Source organism: Saccoglossus kowalevskii, chromosome 6, assembly GCF_978046115.1.
Source record: "Saccoglossus kowalevskii chromosome 6, keSacKowa6.1, whole genome shotgun sequence".
Lineage (NCBI taxonomy): Eukaryota > Metazoa > Hemichordata > Enteropneusta > Harrimaniidae > Saccoglossus > Saccoglossus kowalevskii.
This window is the reverse complement of record NC_140646.1, coordinates 20,392,028-20,410,069: the sequence shown is the minus strand read 5'-3', so window position 1 is coordinate 20,410,069 and position 18,042 is coordinate 20,392,028. Positions and strand designations below refer to the sequence as shown.

At 35.4% G+C, this 18,042-nt stretch overlaps 2 protein-coding genes across 2 annotated transcripts; one reads left to right on the top strand and one right to left on the bottom strand.

Annotated features, from left to right (window-relative positions):
• Window positions 1-1,063: 1,063 nt before the first annotated feature.
• Window positions 1,064-6,429, bottom strand: LOC146741876 (uncharacterized). The gene is made up of 14 exons (XM_085500791.1): window positions 6,389-6,429; window positions 5,768-5,894; window positions 5,418-5,461; window positions 5,187-5,280; window positions 4,898-4,997; window positions 4,698-4,786; window positions 4,488-4,606; window positions 3,573-3,627; window positions 3,329-3,426; window positions 3,093-3,229; window positions 2,923-2,988; window positions 2,402-2,448; window positions 1,940-2,091; window positions 1,064-1,576 (listed from the first exon to the last, which is right to left on the bottom strand). The coding sequence occupies exons 3-14, from the start codon at window positions 5,437-5,439 to the stop codon at window positions 1,341-1,343; spliced, it is 1,215 nt and encodes a 404-aa protein (XP_085356917.1). The 5' UTR covers window positions 5,440-5,461; window positions 5,768-5,894; window positions 6,389-6,429; the 3' UTR covers window positions 1,064-1,340.
• Window positions 6,430-11,687: 5,258 nt separating this feature from the next.
• LOC100371602 (glutathione S-transferase A-like) lies at window positions 11,688-17,541 on the top strand. The gene is made up of 5 exons (XM_002731421.3): window positions 11,688-11,897; window positions 14,031-14,096; window positions 14,374-14,517; window positions 16,179-16,247; window positions 17,074-17,541. The coding sequence occupies exons 1-5, from the start codon at window positions 11,706-11,708 to the stop codon at window positions 17,296-17,298; spliced, it is 696 nt and encodes a 231-aa protein (XP_002731467.3). The 5' UTR covers window positions 11,688-11,705; the 3' UTR covers window positions 17,299-17,541.
• Window positions 17,542-18,042: the final 501 nt, after the last annotated feature.

Below are 18,042 nucleotides of genomic sequence, written 5' to 3'. Positions count from 1 at the left end.
TAAGTCGATGTACAAATCATACATATTTTTTATTTGTCTAAAAATAAAAAAAATGTTTCCTTTTCAATCCCACCAGAAAACCCTATGCACAGTAACTGCTACATGTTGTATAACAAATGCTAAAATGGCAACCTTTTGTGTATATACAGAGATTCATTAGTCGTTGTCACTATTTGTCCCTTGTACTGATGTTTACCCAACAAGGTGATATTGGTATTCTAGATCTGGAACTGGTTACCATGGGAATGATTATATTGATCTGCCTATTGTGACATGAAAGATAAAACATACATTACGTGATTTATGTGCGACAATATCGATAGTTTACACGGTGAGGGAGTGATTAACAGACCCTAGATCGTTTTCATTGTAGGAAAGTTGTTTCAGTGTTTTACTAGCATTGCTGTTTCGAACACAGAACATTGTAAACTGATACCGTTGAGGGCGCTATGCACATACTACATGTATACGGGGGGGGGGGCTATACATAGAACTTGCCTAATGGGGACGTGCCCCTGAATTTGGTCTTCTTTTTCAGCCCCGCTATCGACGAAGTCGAGCGGAGCTTATAGTATTACTAATTGTCCGTCGTTCATAGCCATCGCCGTCGTCAACTTTACATTTTCGACTTCTTCTTAAAAACCACAAACTGTATAGCTGTGAAATTTTCTAGGAATGTACCTTGGGTGGTTCTCTCTCAAGATGTTCATTTAGTGTGGATATGTTCAATTGTCTCATTTATAGCGCATATTTTTGTCATTTTTGGTTAAAAATGCCATTTTCGACTTCTTCTTGAAAACCGCCAGCGCAAATGCCCCTCTCTCAGATTTGTTCATTTCGTGATGATTTTGTTCTTCAATTATCTAATTTTGATGAATATCTTTGATAAAAAGTTATACTTTCGAACTTTTGTTGAAAACAGCAAGTCCGATTGCTTTAATACTATAAATATTGTTCATTTTCTGATGATATCTTTTATGGCAGTAATTACGACGTATATTACAACACATGAAGTAAACTGTGTCGCAATATAGTGTTACAAAATGACTTTCATAATGACAAATTATTATCACTCGTTTTTATTTATGACCTGTATTTAACCAATTTAGTTTACGTGAACAAAGCTGGACATCGAGTTTGATATGCTATGTTATGATATTGTTTGTATTGTTACGTGTTCGACATTAAAAGTTATGTTTAATGAAATCAAGTAAGTGTGGCTTGAGGACAGTAACATTGTTTGATAAACGGAATGCTAATTATTGCTCAAGTATAAACAAATGCAAATCTGCAAAAAAAAACATTGCACCACTAAACACTACAATTTCGCGTTCAGCAAATCATTCATCTGCTGTTACTAAATGTTCCATAACAGGGATTAATGACTGCAATAATGTCGATGCCTCTTCCGCATTCGATGGAATTGAATTCAATCTCAAACTCTCACAGACTTCCTCGGCGATCTTCTTAAAATCGTTATCAACATCGTTGTCATAGTCGCACCTTGATTTACAAAATTGAAAAACATCTTCACGGATATTTACTGCATGCAAATAATCCCGACAGTCGTCTTTTTCTGTAAAAGATTATTATGCAACATAAGGTTATTATATGAACATACAGGAATACACACAACTAAATAAAACAAATGCCAGCCTGATACTTTATGATATTTGTGATATTTTTTATGTGGATAGTGGATACAGAATCACCAGATCGTTATAGTCAATAGTAGTCCTTATGTCCATTTGATATACACCGAGAAATATTCGATCTCTAGTTTAAATGCCCAAGTGATTTCTATTTGTATTAGAATACGTTGTTGATTTACTTCTCTGTGAGACAATAATTTCACTGTATCATAATGGTAGAAGTTAATTCTCGTCGTTGATTTGTATATACTCGTATAACAGTAATTTGTTACACATAGATAACTCACCTAACAGTTCTGGAAAATTGTATAAAATATCGGGTATTCCAGATACTATATCGCCATTTCGTTGTCGTCTAATACGATGATGATTCCAGCAACTCATCACTAAGTTGAGCTCGCTCTGTATTAATGCCAAATAACAGAACTGTGTGCACATTCTGTGAAAAAAGTTATAACTTTGGAGTTACATAACCGATCACTATTTAGTCAGACATAATTGGGTAACGGATATCTACTTCAATGTATGTATAAATAGTATATGTCTTGGATCCTCTCATGTAAGATAATATAATGTTGTCATTTCATTTATGGGCTTAACATGGGTCTTTAGATTTTCGTTTAACGGGCGGTTATGTCGTTTACAACTATTTATTTTCATACATAGCTATGTTTGACTTGACACGTTCGCACGTACGTACATTTCAGATAAATTCTTTGTGAAATAATAGAAAAAAATATTTAACTTACGTATGTATCTTATTTCCAATTTGCAATATCCCGTTCATAAGCAGCTCCTACAATAATTGCATGAAATTTAGTTAACTTATTTTAGTGAAATTTTAGCAGTTATTGTTCATTCCATCATTGCCTTCCGTAAAAGTTTGTTACGGACAATATTACATTTTTTCGGGTTCGGGTCATTTTGTATTGACGACGTCAATAAATCAAACTGCACGTATGACAAAATCATTATTGTTCAAATGAAAATGCACAGACCACTGTAGCGGCTGGATTCCCCACACTTCTTCGAATGGGTGTGTAGTGAGATATATATGAGAATACCTGACTTGCTTAGCTGGCTACACAGAATATTGAGGTACGAATGATTCAACCCCCAAACGCACAGACAACGTTCATCGCGAATAGTATGCAGACGACAAACTTTCCGTCCGAGGTGGCCAGTGGCAAAAATTAGCCCTTCTGAAAAGTACGTATAAGGGGACCTTAAAGGCAGTCCTGGCAGCTACAATTCAAGGTGGATACTGTACCTTAAAATGGTTGATCCACCAATCTGCCCGTTTTTGTCTTAACAATCCCCACCATCGTTCTATTCTCTGAAAATAAATGACTGTTTTTACAATGGCAATCTCAATAAGCACTTCACGATGTTTGATGCTGGGGGCATTTTAATACTTGTGTGTGTTAGGTATAAACTTACTTGGTTGTTTATGGACGAACCAAACCAATACGAATTATTGGCAAAATCATCCAAACCATCCTGTCTCATTAGCGCCTGTGAAGCAGCAATTTCTCCGTTTTCAGTTCCATAATCACTCCTGATTATTCTTGGGCATCCTTAAAAAGAAATGACTAGTTATAACTGAATACCTGCTTACTGATAAAAAGGGGTGAAATCTGTGGTGCTTATATTCTCTATTTATTTGCATTTCATACCTTGTAGTGATTCCACACTGTCAATGAAATAAGCAGCGACTTTCCGTGGATCATGATTACTTATTCCTACACGTAACCATATCAATTTTCTGGAAAAGCTAGGAATACAATTAAATTAAAAATTAATGCATAGCTGATTTCATGAACACCATCAAACAAACAGTCGCATACAATATATATATTGTGCTTTTCAGTAACCACGACTATGAAAAATATAATAAAACATTTTAGGTGCTCTACTGACCCGTCGATGCATCCGTGAATATATAATCCATATGGAGATAGTTTGTCATAACCGTCTGAAAAAGAATGGTTAACATTATGAAGATTGTAATATATGCATGAACGTCCTCGTCGCGCAGGGGTGTTCGCCGAGTCAGTTAGTTTTAGCAAACCTCATTTTGATGTCACAGAGTAAGAAAGACAAGCATTGATAACGCATAGTTCCCACTCAGTATTAGCTGTAGTCGATGTAAATGTTCGGTACAAGTGACATGTAGCAGTATTATAATAGTATCTACGTGGAAACTTTGAACTGAATTGAACTATATCTTACAGATGAAATGGCATCAGTCAGTCAGTCGGGTATTGTTGTTCAAGTATCTCCAAACGAAATATGGTTTACACCATAACCTCATGTGTAAGGTCATAATACAAAGTTTGATTCAAGTTGAAAATGCCCTATTAAACTTTGAACTGAATCAGGCCATATTGCCCCGTTCAGCTCCAAGAAACCGTTCCGGACATGTTACAGAATGTGATTTTACGTGTTTTTGGACAAAATGACCACTATTTCGACAAATTTGATCAAATCTCAAGACAAAACATAGTGTTGTGCTACATTAACAGCCCCCGCTTTCGGACTTCTTCCGAACGGGGACAAAAAAACGATTTATTGTCTGTTAAGACAGTGACACATCTGTAATTCACATCTCAAAAAAATCGAACACAATTATAATAATGAGTGGTCATTGAAACATGTTTTTTTAACATTTTAAAATCAAATTTGACGTAGTTACACATACTTAGTCTAACTATACATAATTTTTCAACATGCCTCATTTTATTATATGACTACGTCTTGCACTTGTATTTCCCCTGCATCGGAAATACCGGTAGACGATAGATATAAACCACATAGTGATCTTCTCATACCTACCAATATGCCAAACATAGTTGGGGCCTTTATTTCTGTATTGTCGGCGCTGAAGTCTTTTTGTTCGACGCATTACAATACCTTCTGGGTCGATTATTTGGAGTATATCCCGAACTATCTGTCTAAAATAATAATTCATACTATTTGAACATTCAAATCTATCGAATAAACAGTTTACATAATAATTTAGATCACAAATAAAAAACATCTTACCTGTTCACACATAATCTGTGGTTAGTTCTTAAAATATACAAAATGTCATTGGCTCCCATACATCTCGCCGGACCTTCATTAAGTTCAGACTGCAAAACAAAAATATGCAATTGCAAAATATATTAAGCTTATTGTTCTCTGCTTGGCCGAATTTAACAATATTGTAATGCTAAATTGAAATTTTGGGAATATACACCTACACATATTGCATCAACAATGGCTCCCACCGGCGAAAGAGTGTGCAGTCCTCTTCTATACAGTCCAAGCCTAGGAAATATCTTTCTCTTCATGTATTCGAAACTGTTATGAAAATAAATGCAGTCCAATGAACGTCCGAATTGAACTATAAAGTCCCATACTGGAATCGCATTTCATGCAAAATTAGTGGACTTAAACTGTGGCGAGTTTCTCTATACTACTTATATACATGTAATAATTATGTTCAATGTAATACAATAAATGAAAATTTTAAAAATAATTAGAACTCACCTGATAGGTAAACCATGTCGTTTCTGCATAATGTAATGTATAACACTATGTGTGTACCCATAAGAAAAATACTCTCTAATCAATTCCTCGTCATCTATATAATGATAGAAGCAGTGTGTATGTTTATTTCCCGAAATTATTTTTTGAGTCACGTTAATATCATCGGCAAATACTGCTACGTTCAGAAGTATTGTTTATTTTGAAACACAATCAAAATCAAAATGATAATACCTGGCTGAATAATACTTGGCATCTTCTTTTAGAAACTTTCCGTCCTGTTAAACAAATTTTAATTATTTATTAATAAGAATAAAATTATGGATTATTTGATCAAGTAATTATTGCTGAATTAGTTTGTAATTTGGTACATCGTCATAATCACCGTATCAATACTACGCAAATTGAATGTAGTAAATGTAAATGTCTGGCGTAAAACAACTTTCCCAAGCTATATAACCCGACAGTTATTTCACATTGTGCCTACAAACATTTCAGAATACAATTTAACTTTTTGGCAAAGCAAATAAGGTTAATTATACACGCTCACCTGCAGAACTGCGTTCGGTTCAAGAGAAACTAACCTTTGCGCCGGCGTCTTCGACAACTAAAAATGTGTATTTTAGCGCTGTAGTCCACTGGGAAATGCGTCTGCATCAACTTGAAAAAGTAATGTGCGTCGTCGTCCACTGGGAAATGCGACTGCGACAACTTGAAAATAAAATGTGTAGTGCGTCTGCGTCAACTTGATATGCTAATGTGCGTCGTCGACTACTAGCAAAAAATGCGACTGCGTCAACTTGAAAATGCTAATGTGCGTCGTCGACTACTTGCAAAAATGTGTCTGCGTCAACTTGAAATAAAAAAAGGAAAGACACCTAGGGGGCTCGTTTTGCGTCGACAACTTGAAAACTGCAAGTTGCGTCGTCTACTAGGGGGACTTGTTTGCTTCGACAACTTGGAAAATGAAGTGTCGTCGTCTATAAATTAAGGAACTGCGTCAGCGACAAATACGTGTGACTTCTACAAATCATCACCCGTTAAATCGCGACTACTACAACTCGCTTTGCGACAACTACTAATTAATTAGCGACGACTGTGAATAAGTTTGGCGCTGATTGCTACTACTCCGATTTGTAAACGTAGACATCGGAAATCGCACTTTTGTTGAAAAAGCAGCTAAATTTTGAAGCTATATGTTTTACCATGCAATTTATATCGACGCAGCAGGGTCCCGTACGGCTTTCCATAGTTCCTTAATTTATAGACGACGACACTTCATTTTCCAAGTTGTCGAAGCAAACAAGTCCCCCTAGTAGACGACGCAACTTGCACTTTTCAAGTTGTCGACGCAAAACGAGTCCCCCTAGGTGACTTTCCTTTTTTCATTTCAAGTTGACGCAGACGCATTTTTGCTAGTAGTCGACGACGCACATTAGCATTTTCAAGTTGACGCAGTCGCATTTCCAAGTAGACGACGACGCACATTGCATTTTTAAGTTGACGCAGACGCGTTTTCCTGGTAAACAGTGTATTTTCAAATTGATATCAACGCAACATTTAAGTTAAAAACTTAAGGTGCGGATGATAATCTTCACAGAGAAAATTTTAAGAAAAACCAAGTCAGAAATAATATTTATATAAAATAAAACCTGTGTATAGTAGCAACCGCCCAATGAAACAGTCTTGATATGGAAGACTATTGGAGGTTGATATTTGTATATGGATCTCCAACTCGTATATTTGTCATAAATCAAAGAAATGTGACTTGAGGAAATTTACAGGTTGTTTTGTCAGTGGCATGCTAATTATTTAGGTCACTGAGCAAATAAGAATCTGCAAAAATATTCGTGAGTAACCACGTAAGATAGATGTTTTATAAGTTGATCATACCACCACCTCCATGGTCACACGTTATGCCCTGAAACTGCCTAAAGGTTTCGCTATAACTAGTTAGGCTTTATATAATATAGAAAAGTTCACTAACACAGTTTTAAACTATATAAAAAGCTGCATTAAAACAGAAATTTAGCACACAAATGAGTGAGAATATAATTTACTATTTCCCCTTTTCAAGTTTCTATCATAATTATCTTCTCAATTATAATGAAAAGTTACTAATAGTTAATGGCATCAATATAAAAATAATTATTTTTATGAATATAGCTGCACTACAATTTGAGATCACTTACGTACATACACTGGCGGACCCAGAAATTCGGTAAGGGGCGCTACTGTTGACGTGGGCTAGGTTTGTCAATTTTTTGTTTGCGGGCTGAAGGGGGTAGGGCGCCTGGAACATATGTGTTTATTTACATGTTCGCCATATAAAAAGACATAAAGTCATTATTAGTTTAATTTGTTCAGGTCCTAGTAGTTTGACGCCGTACTAGCGGTCAGGGACTGCCGATGACAGGGTAGTTAATATACATGGTTAAGAGATCATTGTGCATTTTTTCATGTGGATTCACCCTAATAAAATAGCCCGCTAGATTCTCAATAATATCATTTGATAGACATTAAAACAATGAATAAATAGAATAGTCAGACCCAGGTGAGCTGAAAACTATAACAAGTATATTATAGCAGTTTTCATCTCAGATGTATATTAAATAGCACAACATAAGGGGTTGGACATTTAAAATATAGGGAGATGGAAGCGTATGACCAATGCAATACTCTTTTCATATTGTCTTATCTGTACTTTTTTATTTATCTTGAATTTCCTTCTTTCATGCATTTCTTTCCCTATCATGTCTAACTCGCAAATTATTTGTTTCAAGAAATTTTCCAGCCACCACCTATGATTAAAAATTGCCAACCCCTTAAGCTACAAAAAAAGGCAACACAAATACGCGGTAGCGATACACTTTTTAATAGGCCCAAGTAAAAACTCGCCATTTTAAGCAGTAAAAAAGTGTTTCCTCTAAAAATTAACGATCCCGGGTGTTAATTGACAAAAAAACTGTCTCTAGCTACTTCTACTAAGAACTGATTTATTCAACTCCAAAAAACTATAAGTAAACAAGTTCACTTTTTGAAATATTTTCTCAGGAGTTCTTCCCCTTCAGCTCAACCTGTTGTTACTTCACTACTCTATGGTGAGTTTCAAACAATTGTCATGCACTTCTATCACCGTGTTATGTTTAGTAATTGACAAAGACACTGTCTCTAGCAACCCCAAAGAACTATAAGTAAACAAGGTTACATAATTTGCATAATGAGGACTTCCTGTGTGTACAGGGTCAATTGCCATATGTTCATAATTGACATGCTTTGTTGATTACATATCATGACACCGGACCGTTGTTTGATCCCCAGGATTCCGGGCGGGGGGGTAAATTGCGACTTTGAACCTCTGGTTGATCTGTATTTTTCTGACATGTTCGGAATACTATGAAGTCTGAAGAGCAAACACATCTTATGCATTGTAGGCCATTTTGACATTTGCGATTCGACGGATAGTTGGTGCACAATATTACAAATATCGCCGCACCAAGTATTTTCTTAATTAAATAAAAACATTATTTTGAATCAAAAACAATACGTTTGTTGTAGTAAATATAATTTTTAATAAATGAAATGCACAAAATTTTATTGAATTTACAAAACGTGACATTTTATATTAAAACTCATCCGCTTACATCACAAACAAAACGACGGTTTTTGCACGTTGTTTTAACGCTGTCAGTATTCTCACTTCCGGGTTTGTCATCGTGTGCACGTAACAGTGGCGGATGGGGGGGGGCGGAAATGCAATGTGCGTCGTCGTCTACTTGGAAATGCGTCTGCGTCAACTTGAGAATGTTATATGCGTCGTCGTCTACTAGAAAAAATGTGTCTGCGTCAACTTGAAATGAAAAATGCAAAGTCTACTAGGGGGTCTTGTTTTGCGTCGACAACTTGAAAAGTGCAAGTTGAGTCGTCTACTGGGGGGACTCGTTTGCTTCGTCAACTTGGAAAATGAAATGTCGTCATCTAGAAATTAAGGAACCGCGTCAACGACAAATACGCTGTAGTGTGTTAGTGACTTCTACAAATCATCACCCGTTAAATCGCGACTACTACATCTCGCTTTGCGACAACTACTAATTAATTAGCGACGACTGTGAATAAGTTTTGTGCTGATTGCTACTACTACAATTGGTAAACGTAGACATCGGAAATCGCACTTTTGTTGAAGAAGCAGCATAATTTTGAAGCTATATGTTTTACCATGCAATTTATATCGACGCAGCAGGGTCCCGTACGGCTTTCCATACTAACCTCAATTTCAGTAACGTATTATACAAAAGAATAAATGAACGGCCGCCACATGCCATGAATTGTTACCCGTTCCGTCGTAGATACGTTCAGTAATGTAGCAGCCTAAAAAATTCAGTTAGTATTTATTATAATTCTTTCTAAATAATGTACCAGTGTTCTACATTCACAAAATACTTCGCTAAAATGAAACTAAGCACAAATAAATATACAAAAAAGAATGAGAATTAAAAAAGGTATATATATATATACCAAATTAAACATTAATTACCAACTGGTCCAAATTATTTATTTAACCTTTTGCATCAAATATATCACCACTGTATGTCAGTTCAGGTCACACACCGAACCCATTGTCAAATCTAAGCTGATAACACATTGCACGTTTTCACAAGACTGCAAGCAATTGATATTTGGGAGTGTTCAGTTTCCTCATGAGGGGGGTGTCGGCTAAACTATATCCCACTCCCTGGTAAAATTAAAAAAAATGGTAACCCACACTATCAATCAATTTGAAAACGGGGTGCCCACAAAGGAAAAACACTCAATAAAAATGTTTTTCACAACAAAATGACGTAATTACAATTATCCACAAAAAAAACATATCAAACTTATGTTCTGGCCTACAAATAATCCCGATGTTTATAGATAGTTTATTTAATTTCCGATGTTTATAGATAATAGACGAGTCTAAAAAATAAGATACAGTATACCTATTAAACTATTTTAATTCAGTAAAGTTCGTTTTTTATGAATATGCTTTTTTGTTTGATGAATATTTCGGTATTTTTTTTTCTGTTTTCGAGAAGTATTTTCAATATTTTTGATTTAGGAGCCTTGGATACCTGATTTCGATTTTGACGAATGTCAGGCTGGTTACAAACACAATCTCAGGATATCATCATGTGTAATTCATTTTCTTTTCCAAAGCACGTTTGGCGATATATAATGTACGAACGCCTGAAAGAATTCGTACGTTAAAAAGTTGTTAGCCAGAGGACGGGCGATATTACGTGCGGGGGTGTTCGTTTAGAAAATAAACTGCAGGGATGGAGGAAATGTCTGAGATTACGTGGACTCGAATTCAACACTTACTAGTATTGTCTGTTTTGTATTCATCGATCATATATCACGAGCATATGTGCACGATTAAAGCGCGGTGATCGTCGCGCAGCGCGTGTCCGAATTTCATGTACTAAGTAAATAAACAATCTATTTTACACGCGTTGTATGCGTCGCTGAGTCCTATATCGAACATGACGCGGTGCGACAACTACCGCCCTTTGACGTAGGCTTCTAGTGAAGTGTTATCTATGTGAACGTCTGTAATTTAAATCTACGATATATACACAGGAGATATATTATGTGACATTCGGTAAACTAGAAGCATTGTAATTCTGCATAAAAAAAAACGCGGTCTGCTCCCTCGCACAGTGTTCTGTCGTGTTTTAAGTTTAAGAAACTAATTTAATATAGTTATACAAGTATACTAAGGAGCTGACCATTACAATGTATGGGGGGGCGATGACAGCATTGAAAAAAAAAAACAATTTTCACAGGAGAATTAAAATTTCTTTAAAAAAATCCTGAAGGAGTTAATAACAAACAAAATCTGCATCTTTGGGGAAAATATTATTTTTAGTGAAACAATTACAGCATAGTAACAAAAGTATGTGAAAGAAACATTTTGCGAAGCTCGGTTATTAAGCATCCTTTTTTGGTGATGCCTGGTGGCCGAGGAGAAGACGTGTAGTGGCTAGGCGATTAGGTGCCGTACGCGAGCGCCGGTTCGAGTCACGCACGCAGTACGTGTTTAGACGTAGTATTTACCTTGCCGTTTATTCGGTGTTATTTGATTATTTTGCGAAGTTGTTGTGTCATCGCCTCTTCCAGAGTTATAATGGTTCACCCCTAATGATCATTTTTTGGGACTTGTTTGTTGTTGTTACTTTATAAATATTTATACAAAATAAAGGGAATACCTTTGTTGCGTCTGAAGTAACAACACAACTTAGAAATAATATTTGTTTCTAGATTTAACAAATCCGACTGTTGTTTAAATTAAGGTAAATATGTTTTACATTGCATTATATAATTGTTCATATACAAACGTTCCATACGAAAACTCTCCAAATAGGGGATTCGGCATATCAGGAAGCACCCAATGCCAAAATCCAAAAGCCATGTGACCCGCAATCGTCCCACCCATCCTGAAGAAAATAACCTCTCCCTTGAACACCTCACTCAGCGTTGCTGTACATGCAGGTGAACACCGATCGTAACATGGCATCTAAGTTGTTCCTATACTGGGGCTCGGGGAGCGGTCCTTGCTGGAGGGTGATGATTGCTCTCGAAGAGAAGGGTCTGTCTGGGTATGGAAACAAACTAATTTCTTTCGATAAGGGAGAAACGAAATTGGAAGAGATCTTGAAACTCAACCCTCGTGGGGAGGTAGGTATCGTAGTTCTACACGGAAGTCTAGTCATGTTTTTATTCAAAAAGCTTCGCCTAATCTTGTAAATGTTTTGATATGACATTGAACGAGATTCATATTAGCGGGCATTATATCCATGGTCATGCCCGTGCCCCGGCCCGTGCCGACATCAAAGGGGCTCGTTACTATATCGCGGGCCCGGATAGCGCGCAATGCATGCTCACTGCTTGGGCCCGCATATACGAGCCACTGTGGCCTACACCACTAAGCTACACGAATGAGAAAATGGAATACGGACGTACGAACTGAGAACGAGTACATTACCCGGGGAAACCATGAACTCGATACTCGTGTTTTTCAGACGTTCCGGAAGACCCTCCTTTTAGTGTCCAACTACTAGTAGACTATGAAGAGCCTCGTCTCGAAATATATTACTGGGAACTAGTACACTAGGGTTAGGGTGATTCACGAATCGCAAATCATAATTCATAACGGTTGGGAATACGTGAGAGTGAGAGATTAAGCACAAGGTTTTGTATGACGTTTGAAGAAGTGATAGCAAAAATAATTAATTATTATTAAAAAATAAATTTACAATAGGGACTTATTTCAAAGTTTGCACATCTGTTCTACAAGAAATTAAAAAAAAAAAAAACTAGTCGTTACAGTATTGGTGATCCGTATTTGATCTTGGATGTTTAAATATAATTTGTGATTTGTTCATTGACGCGAGCATTACCCTAACCCAGTTCGCGGACATTGTCCTCATAGCGCAAGAAAAAAAAAGGTTGTTGCCCCGATTTTCGAATTAATCATATATTATACACGTGTTGTACTTGTGTATGTCGTATGGGGTGATGATGGTGTTGGCGGCGAGGTAAATGAACTTATCTCGTAATGTAACGATTAGGATAGGCAGCTGCGATTTAATATTGAAGATCCGCTCCGCTATGATTGCCTTAAAATCACTTGTGTCTGTGTGTGTCGGCTTCACGTATTCACTCTTCTGTGATTTTTTTTTTTTGGCTGGGCCGATTTTATTCAAACTTGGCATTTTAGTTCAGACATTCAGTCTAGTTAGGTGGTGAAATCTGGAAAAAAAACGTTACCATGGCAACATCCAAAATAAATGATTTTTGAATACCTTCACGCCAAATGCATCACCTCTTACCATTCCTGGAGTAAAAACTTGAATTTGGGGTAATATTTCACCAGGAACGGCTTTGTGACTTTGGGGGCTGGGCCAATATTGGTCTTGCCCATGTCTACGAATTTACGTTTTTTTATTTATTTAAATGACATTATTACGAAAATAAAAACAGTTGATTGCAGCTTACGAAAATACCCCTTGCTGACCCTCGATTCAATTTTATCATATGAGATCTATGTTAGTTGCTGACTCATGATTGTCCAACTGACTGCGGTGCCAGGCATCCCTAACCTACGTGACATGGAAGCCTTGCCAAATTTTTCTGTTCAAATTGTTATCAAAAAAAGGTGATTTTTTGGAGAAAAAGACTGTTGTGTGCCACTTATTCAATTTTATCATATGAGATCTATGTTAGTTGCTGACTCATGATTGTCCAACTGACTTCGTGCCAGGCAGCCCTAACCAACGTGACAAGGAGGCCTTGCCAAATACAAATCTTTCTGTTCAAATTGATATCCAAAAATTGTGATATCCACAGGGCCCATTTTTGCATGTTTTAGACTGGTTTTCTTCAAACTTTTTTTTTGTGTAGTGAGCAAAAAACCCCAAATGTTTATGACTAATTCGACAGCTATGTACCGGTAACACTTTTGAAATAAAAACAAAAAACATGATTTTATTTTCACTCCTATTCAATAAGTTGAATGTTTGTAAATAACCTTAAAGCGCAGTGGTCGTCGCACAGCGCGTGTTCGAATTTCATGTAAATAAACAATGTGTTTTACACGCATTGTGTACGTCGCTATGAGTCCCATATCGAACAGGACGCGGCACGACGACTGCCGCCCTTTAAATGGTCCTTGTAATTTCGAAATTAGTAGAAAAAACTGATAGAAATTCTCAGTGCATGCACCTGTAGTGAACAAAAATGGAAAATTTATGGAAAAATAAAATTATATAAATACAACATTATTAAATTATTTGCTTGTTACAATTTCAGGTACCGACATTGAAACATGGTGACACTGTAATTAATGAGTCAATGGCATGCATTTTATACATACAAGTGAGTACTTTGATAATTGAAAAATTATTGAAATTACATTACAATGTGTTCAATGAATTAGCTAATTGGGCTGTATCATACGAGCAAAGGCTTTAGTAATTCTCCATCACTCTCCTGACTATAAACAAATTCTTAGTCAATTTCTGACTGGTTAGACTAAATTGGGTGGCTGCACGAAAACCATCTGTGATTTAAATTATTTATGGATTTTCTGATGGTTTTTATATAATCTATTCCATCACAAATGAATGCAGCTAATTTCCTTACTATTTTTCAGGGTGAATTTAGAGATCAAGGCACTAACCTTCTGCCATGCAAAGGTGACCTGGCTACTAAGGCACTCATTCTGCAAAAGATGTTGGAAGTGAACAACCTTCAAGCAGCTTTTTATGGTGTAATGTTGGATGTTTGGGATAACAAGGTCAATATTAATTAATTAATTTTATATATTTTTTTCAATTTTAATTTGTTATTAATTCTTTTTAGCTCTGCTGTTGATTTCATATTACGGATTGTTCGTCAGCGTCTGTGTCAACTTTTTCTTTCTTGTCTTCTTCTTGAAAACTACCAGTCAAATTGCTTTGATACTTGGTGTATATGTATCTTGAATGGACCTCTCATAGATTTGTTCATTTCATGATATCTTTAATAATCCCTTTTTGATGAATATTTTTATCATTTTTGGTAAAAAGTGATATTTTTGACTTATTTTGATTGTTTTGATACGATACATATTGATACCTCAGGTCAATCTCCTCCAGATTTTTATCTTTTGTCATATCTTCGATTCTCTGATTATGATGAATATTTTTGTCATTTTTATAAAGTGATACTAGTATTTTCAACTTCTGGTTAAAAACCGTAAGTCTGATTGCTTAAATATTATACATACCATGTATGTGTATCTTTGGTAATTTTATCTTTTTCATTTCTTGATGATATCTCCAATTCTCTAATTTTGATGAATATTTTTGTCATTTTCGGTAAAAAGTGATATTTTTGACTTCTTGTTCAAAACACATAATGTTACCAAATCAAAAGTTTAAAGATATTTGAAATTAATTTTTATTTCCAATAATACAACCTAACCACAAAAAAATGGATATTCTGCCAAGAATTTAAAAATCTGATAATTGCAATTTTAATATTGGTTAGACTAGAGTGTCCTGTCTAACTTCCATTTTCACATGCTTGAGACTACTCAAGCTACTGGATAATATGCCCAAAAATTAAAATCATAATTCAAGTTAAAAGATGGTTTGGAAGGTGAGACGTTAGTATGTCTAGGTTTTATTATTTAGTATAAGAACTAATTTTAGGGTCTATAAACTTAAGTCGTTACAAATAGACGTACTAGTCACACATCTCCTCCACAAATGCAACCTATATAAGAAGAAATGAGAAAACATGATTAAAAATATTAATTTCGATAGTCAACTCTATGACAGATGATGAACATGTAGCAGATCTGCTAAAAAGTAAGAATAACAAAACAATCATTTAGCTGGCTAAATTCATTCGCTTGTTTCAGAATAAAACAACACAAAATCGTAAAATGCAAGCTGCGTCAACCAACTGAAATCAAACCATTTTTTTTTATTATTTTGTTTTTTTCCTATCAGGAAAAGGTCACAAACAAAAGAGCATCAACATATTGTAACACTGAGGCAGATTCAACAAATGGTAATCACTGGGTAATACCCCCTAAATTTCAGTTCAAAAACTAATACTAAACCCAGTGGTAGAATCCTCAGACTGCTGTTTAACGCATGTGAGATATATGGGTCTCATTATAAACAAAGATGGCAACTTTGACTGAGATGTTACCAAGATTTAATTAGATATTTTAAATTAATTAGATATAAGGTGATTGGAAGGTATCAAAGGTATATTGCCCAGGTCAAACCTCGTTCTTGTGATTTTCATAAGAAGAGCGCATTGTTTTGTAGGAAAATCAATGATTATCAACACAAATGTCACACATGTGCAGTGCGACGACCACCGCCCTTTAAAGCAGAACCTTCCTAGCATAATACATGTTCTATAAAAGATAACATATTTTTACACTGCTTTCTTTATTAGCCGGTATTGGAATCCCAAAAAGAGAATTTACGTACTGAGCTGAAACGATGGGATGATTATCTAAAAAAGGTGAGAAACACATATTGAGTTACTGTAGAATACTTTATTTTAGCTGCAATTAAATTTCGCTGAAAGGTTTTTTGAGTGTTTTCTATGGGATTTATTTGCACTGATTTTTGACAAGTTGAATGTAAAATATAGGAAAAAATGCAAATTCACTGGACTTTATTTTCACTGAATCATTCCTTCAGCAAAAATAGCAAATATATAGTATTTTACAGTACTAATGTAATGTACAATACCCATACATACAGTATTTCTACTGTAAACTGATTAATTTTCACTTCTAGAAATTTGATTTCAGGATTTTACATCATTTGTGAAAGGACACAAAATAAATGTTCATGATTTTCTCAAAAAATTTGTTTTTCGTGAAATTAAATCAGTTTACAGTACATTGCACTTCAATAGGGATTAACCTGTACTATACATGTATTTTAGAAAAAGTAAACAAAGTTCCAGAAATAAATTTTGAACATCGAACCAGAATACAGTAATTACTGTAAAATGCTTTATTTCTGCTTGAATTTTATTTTCACTGAGGGGGTGATTCAGTGAAAATAAAATCCAGTGAATATTCCTTGTTTCCTATATTTTACATAAAACAACCTCGATAATCAGTGAAAATAAATTACATACAAAACACCCAAAATGTTTTTTCAGTGGAAATTAATTCCAGCTAAAATAAAGTATTTTATAGTATTATAACATAATTTTGTGACATAAATAATTCATTGTGAATACACGATTCAAAAATGTTGAGCTGAAGAAATATCAATGTATTGTTTACTAATATTGACTTCTCTCTCGTCTTTCAACACATTATATTTTTAAGTCTGGAGGAGATTACATTGCTGGACCAGGATTCAGTTTAGCCGACTGTTCTCTGTTTCCTTGGGTGGCATTTCTGCCACGTCAGGGTTTGGATCTGTCAAAGAATTTACCCAATTTAGCCAAGTACTACAATAAACTCAAGGACCGACCATCCATACAGGCATCATGGCCACCACACTTCAAGGATACACCAAACCAAGATAATCTGGCCAAGTTATATGATTAGAATGACTGGAACATCTTGGAGATAAATTTATCAAGAATGGGAGCTCAATATGGTGTCAATCCAAACAACTTGTTCCGCTACAAAGCAAAAGTTTGCTAAAGCGTATACGCTTTATGTTGTAGTATATGTTATAGTTTGTCCATCCATCATTGTCGTCAAATTATTAGCGATTTACTAGACCCACCGATGATACATTCTCAGATTGGATCTCAGATTGTGTTGAATAAATATGATTCATTCAGATTTCACGTTGCATATTATCAGAATATTGGTTGTTACTCTAGTGGAGTGTTTTGGGAGGCAGAAACTACCAGGCTAGGTCAAATGTGAAAGGTCAATATTAAAGTTCATATAACAGCAGAAATGAATTGTGGGTAACAAAATTTTGGCTTATCAACCTGCAAAAACCAGTTCAACAAGAGGAACATATCCACAATATCCATCATACAAATGGATAATCTGAGAGATTAAAACTGTCACTGGCATGTGTGATAATTTCAAAACAATAGTGTCTATGTAAAGTTGAGTATGGTACAATAGTTCATATACTGGTTGACATGAAGGCACAACCTTGGATAAAGTTTAATATTTAAATGTTATCTGGCTTACAATTCATTTAGTAACATCTGGAATTTCCGAATCTCGAATTGATAGCAACTGCACGTTCATCGTTTGTGCGATTGCGCATATTGCATGACCTGCTCAGTCACAGTGCACCGAACATCAATGTTTCCAACTCGCAAT

Bases quoted from the DNA above. Each gene is read 5' to 3' on its own strand.
- LOC146741876 (XM_085500791.1), bottom strand. From the start codon at position 5,439: ATGCCAAGTATTATTCAGCCAG. The intron at 5,281-5,417 runs GTATTATCATTT...ATCATTATATAG, and splicing joins GCCAAGTATTATTCAGCCAG to ATGACGAGGAATTGATTAGA. The intron at 4,998-5,186 runs GTGAGTTCTAAT...TTTTCATAACAG, and splicing joins CGACATGGTTTACCTATCAG to TTTCGAATACATGAAGAGAA.
- LOC100371602 (XM_002731421.3), top strand. From the start codon at position 11,706: ATGCAGGTGAACACCGATCGTAACATGGCATCTAAGTTGTTCCTATAC. The intron at 11,898-14,030 runs GTAGGTATCGTA...TTACAATTTCAG, and splicing joins AACTCAACCCTCGTGGGGAG to GTACCGACATTGAAACATGG. The intron at 14,097-14,373 runs GTGAGTACTTTG...ACTATTTTTCAG, and splicing joins CATGCATTTTATACATACAA to GGTGAATTTAGAGATCAAGG.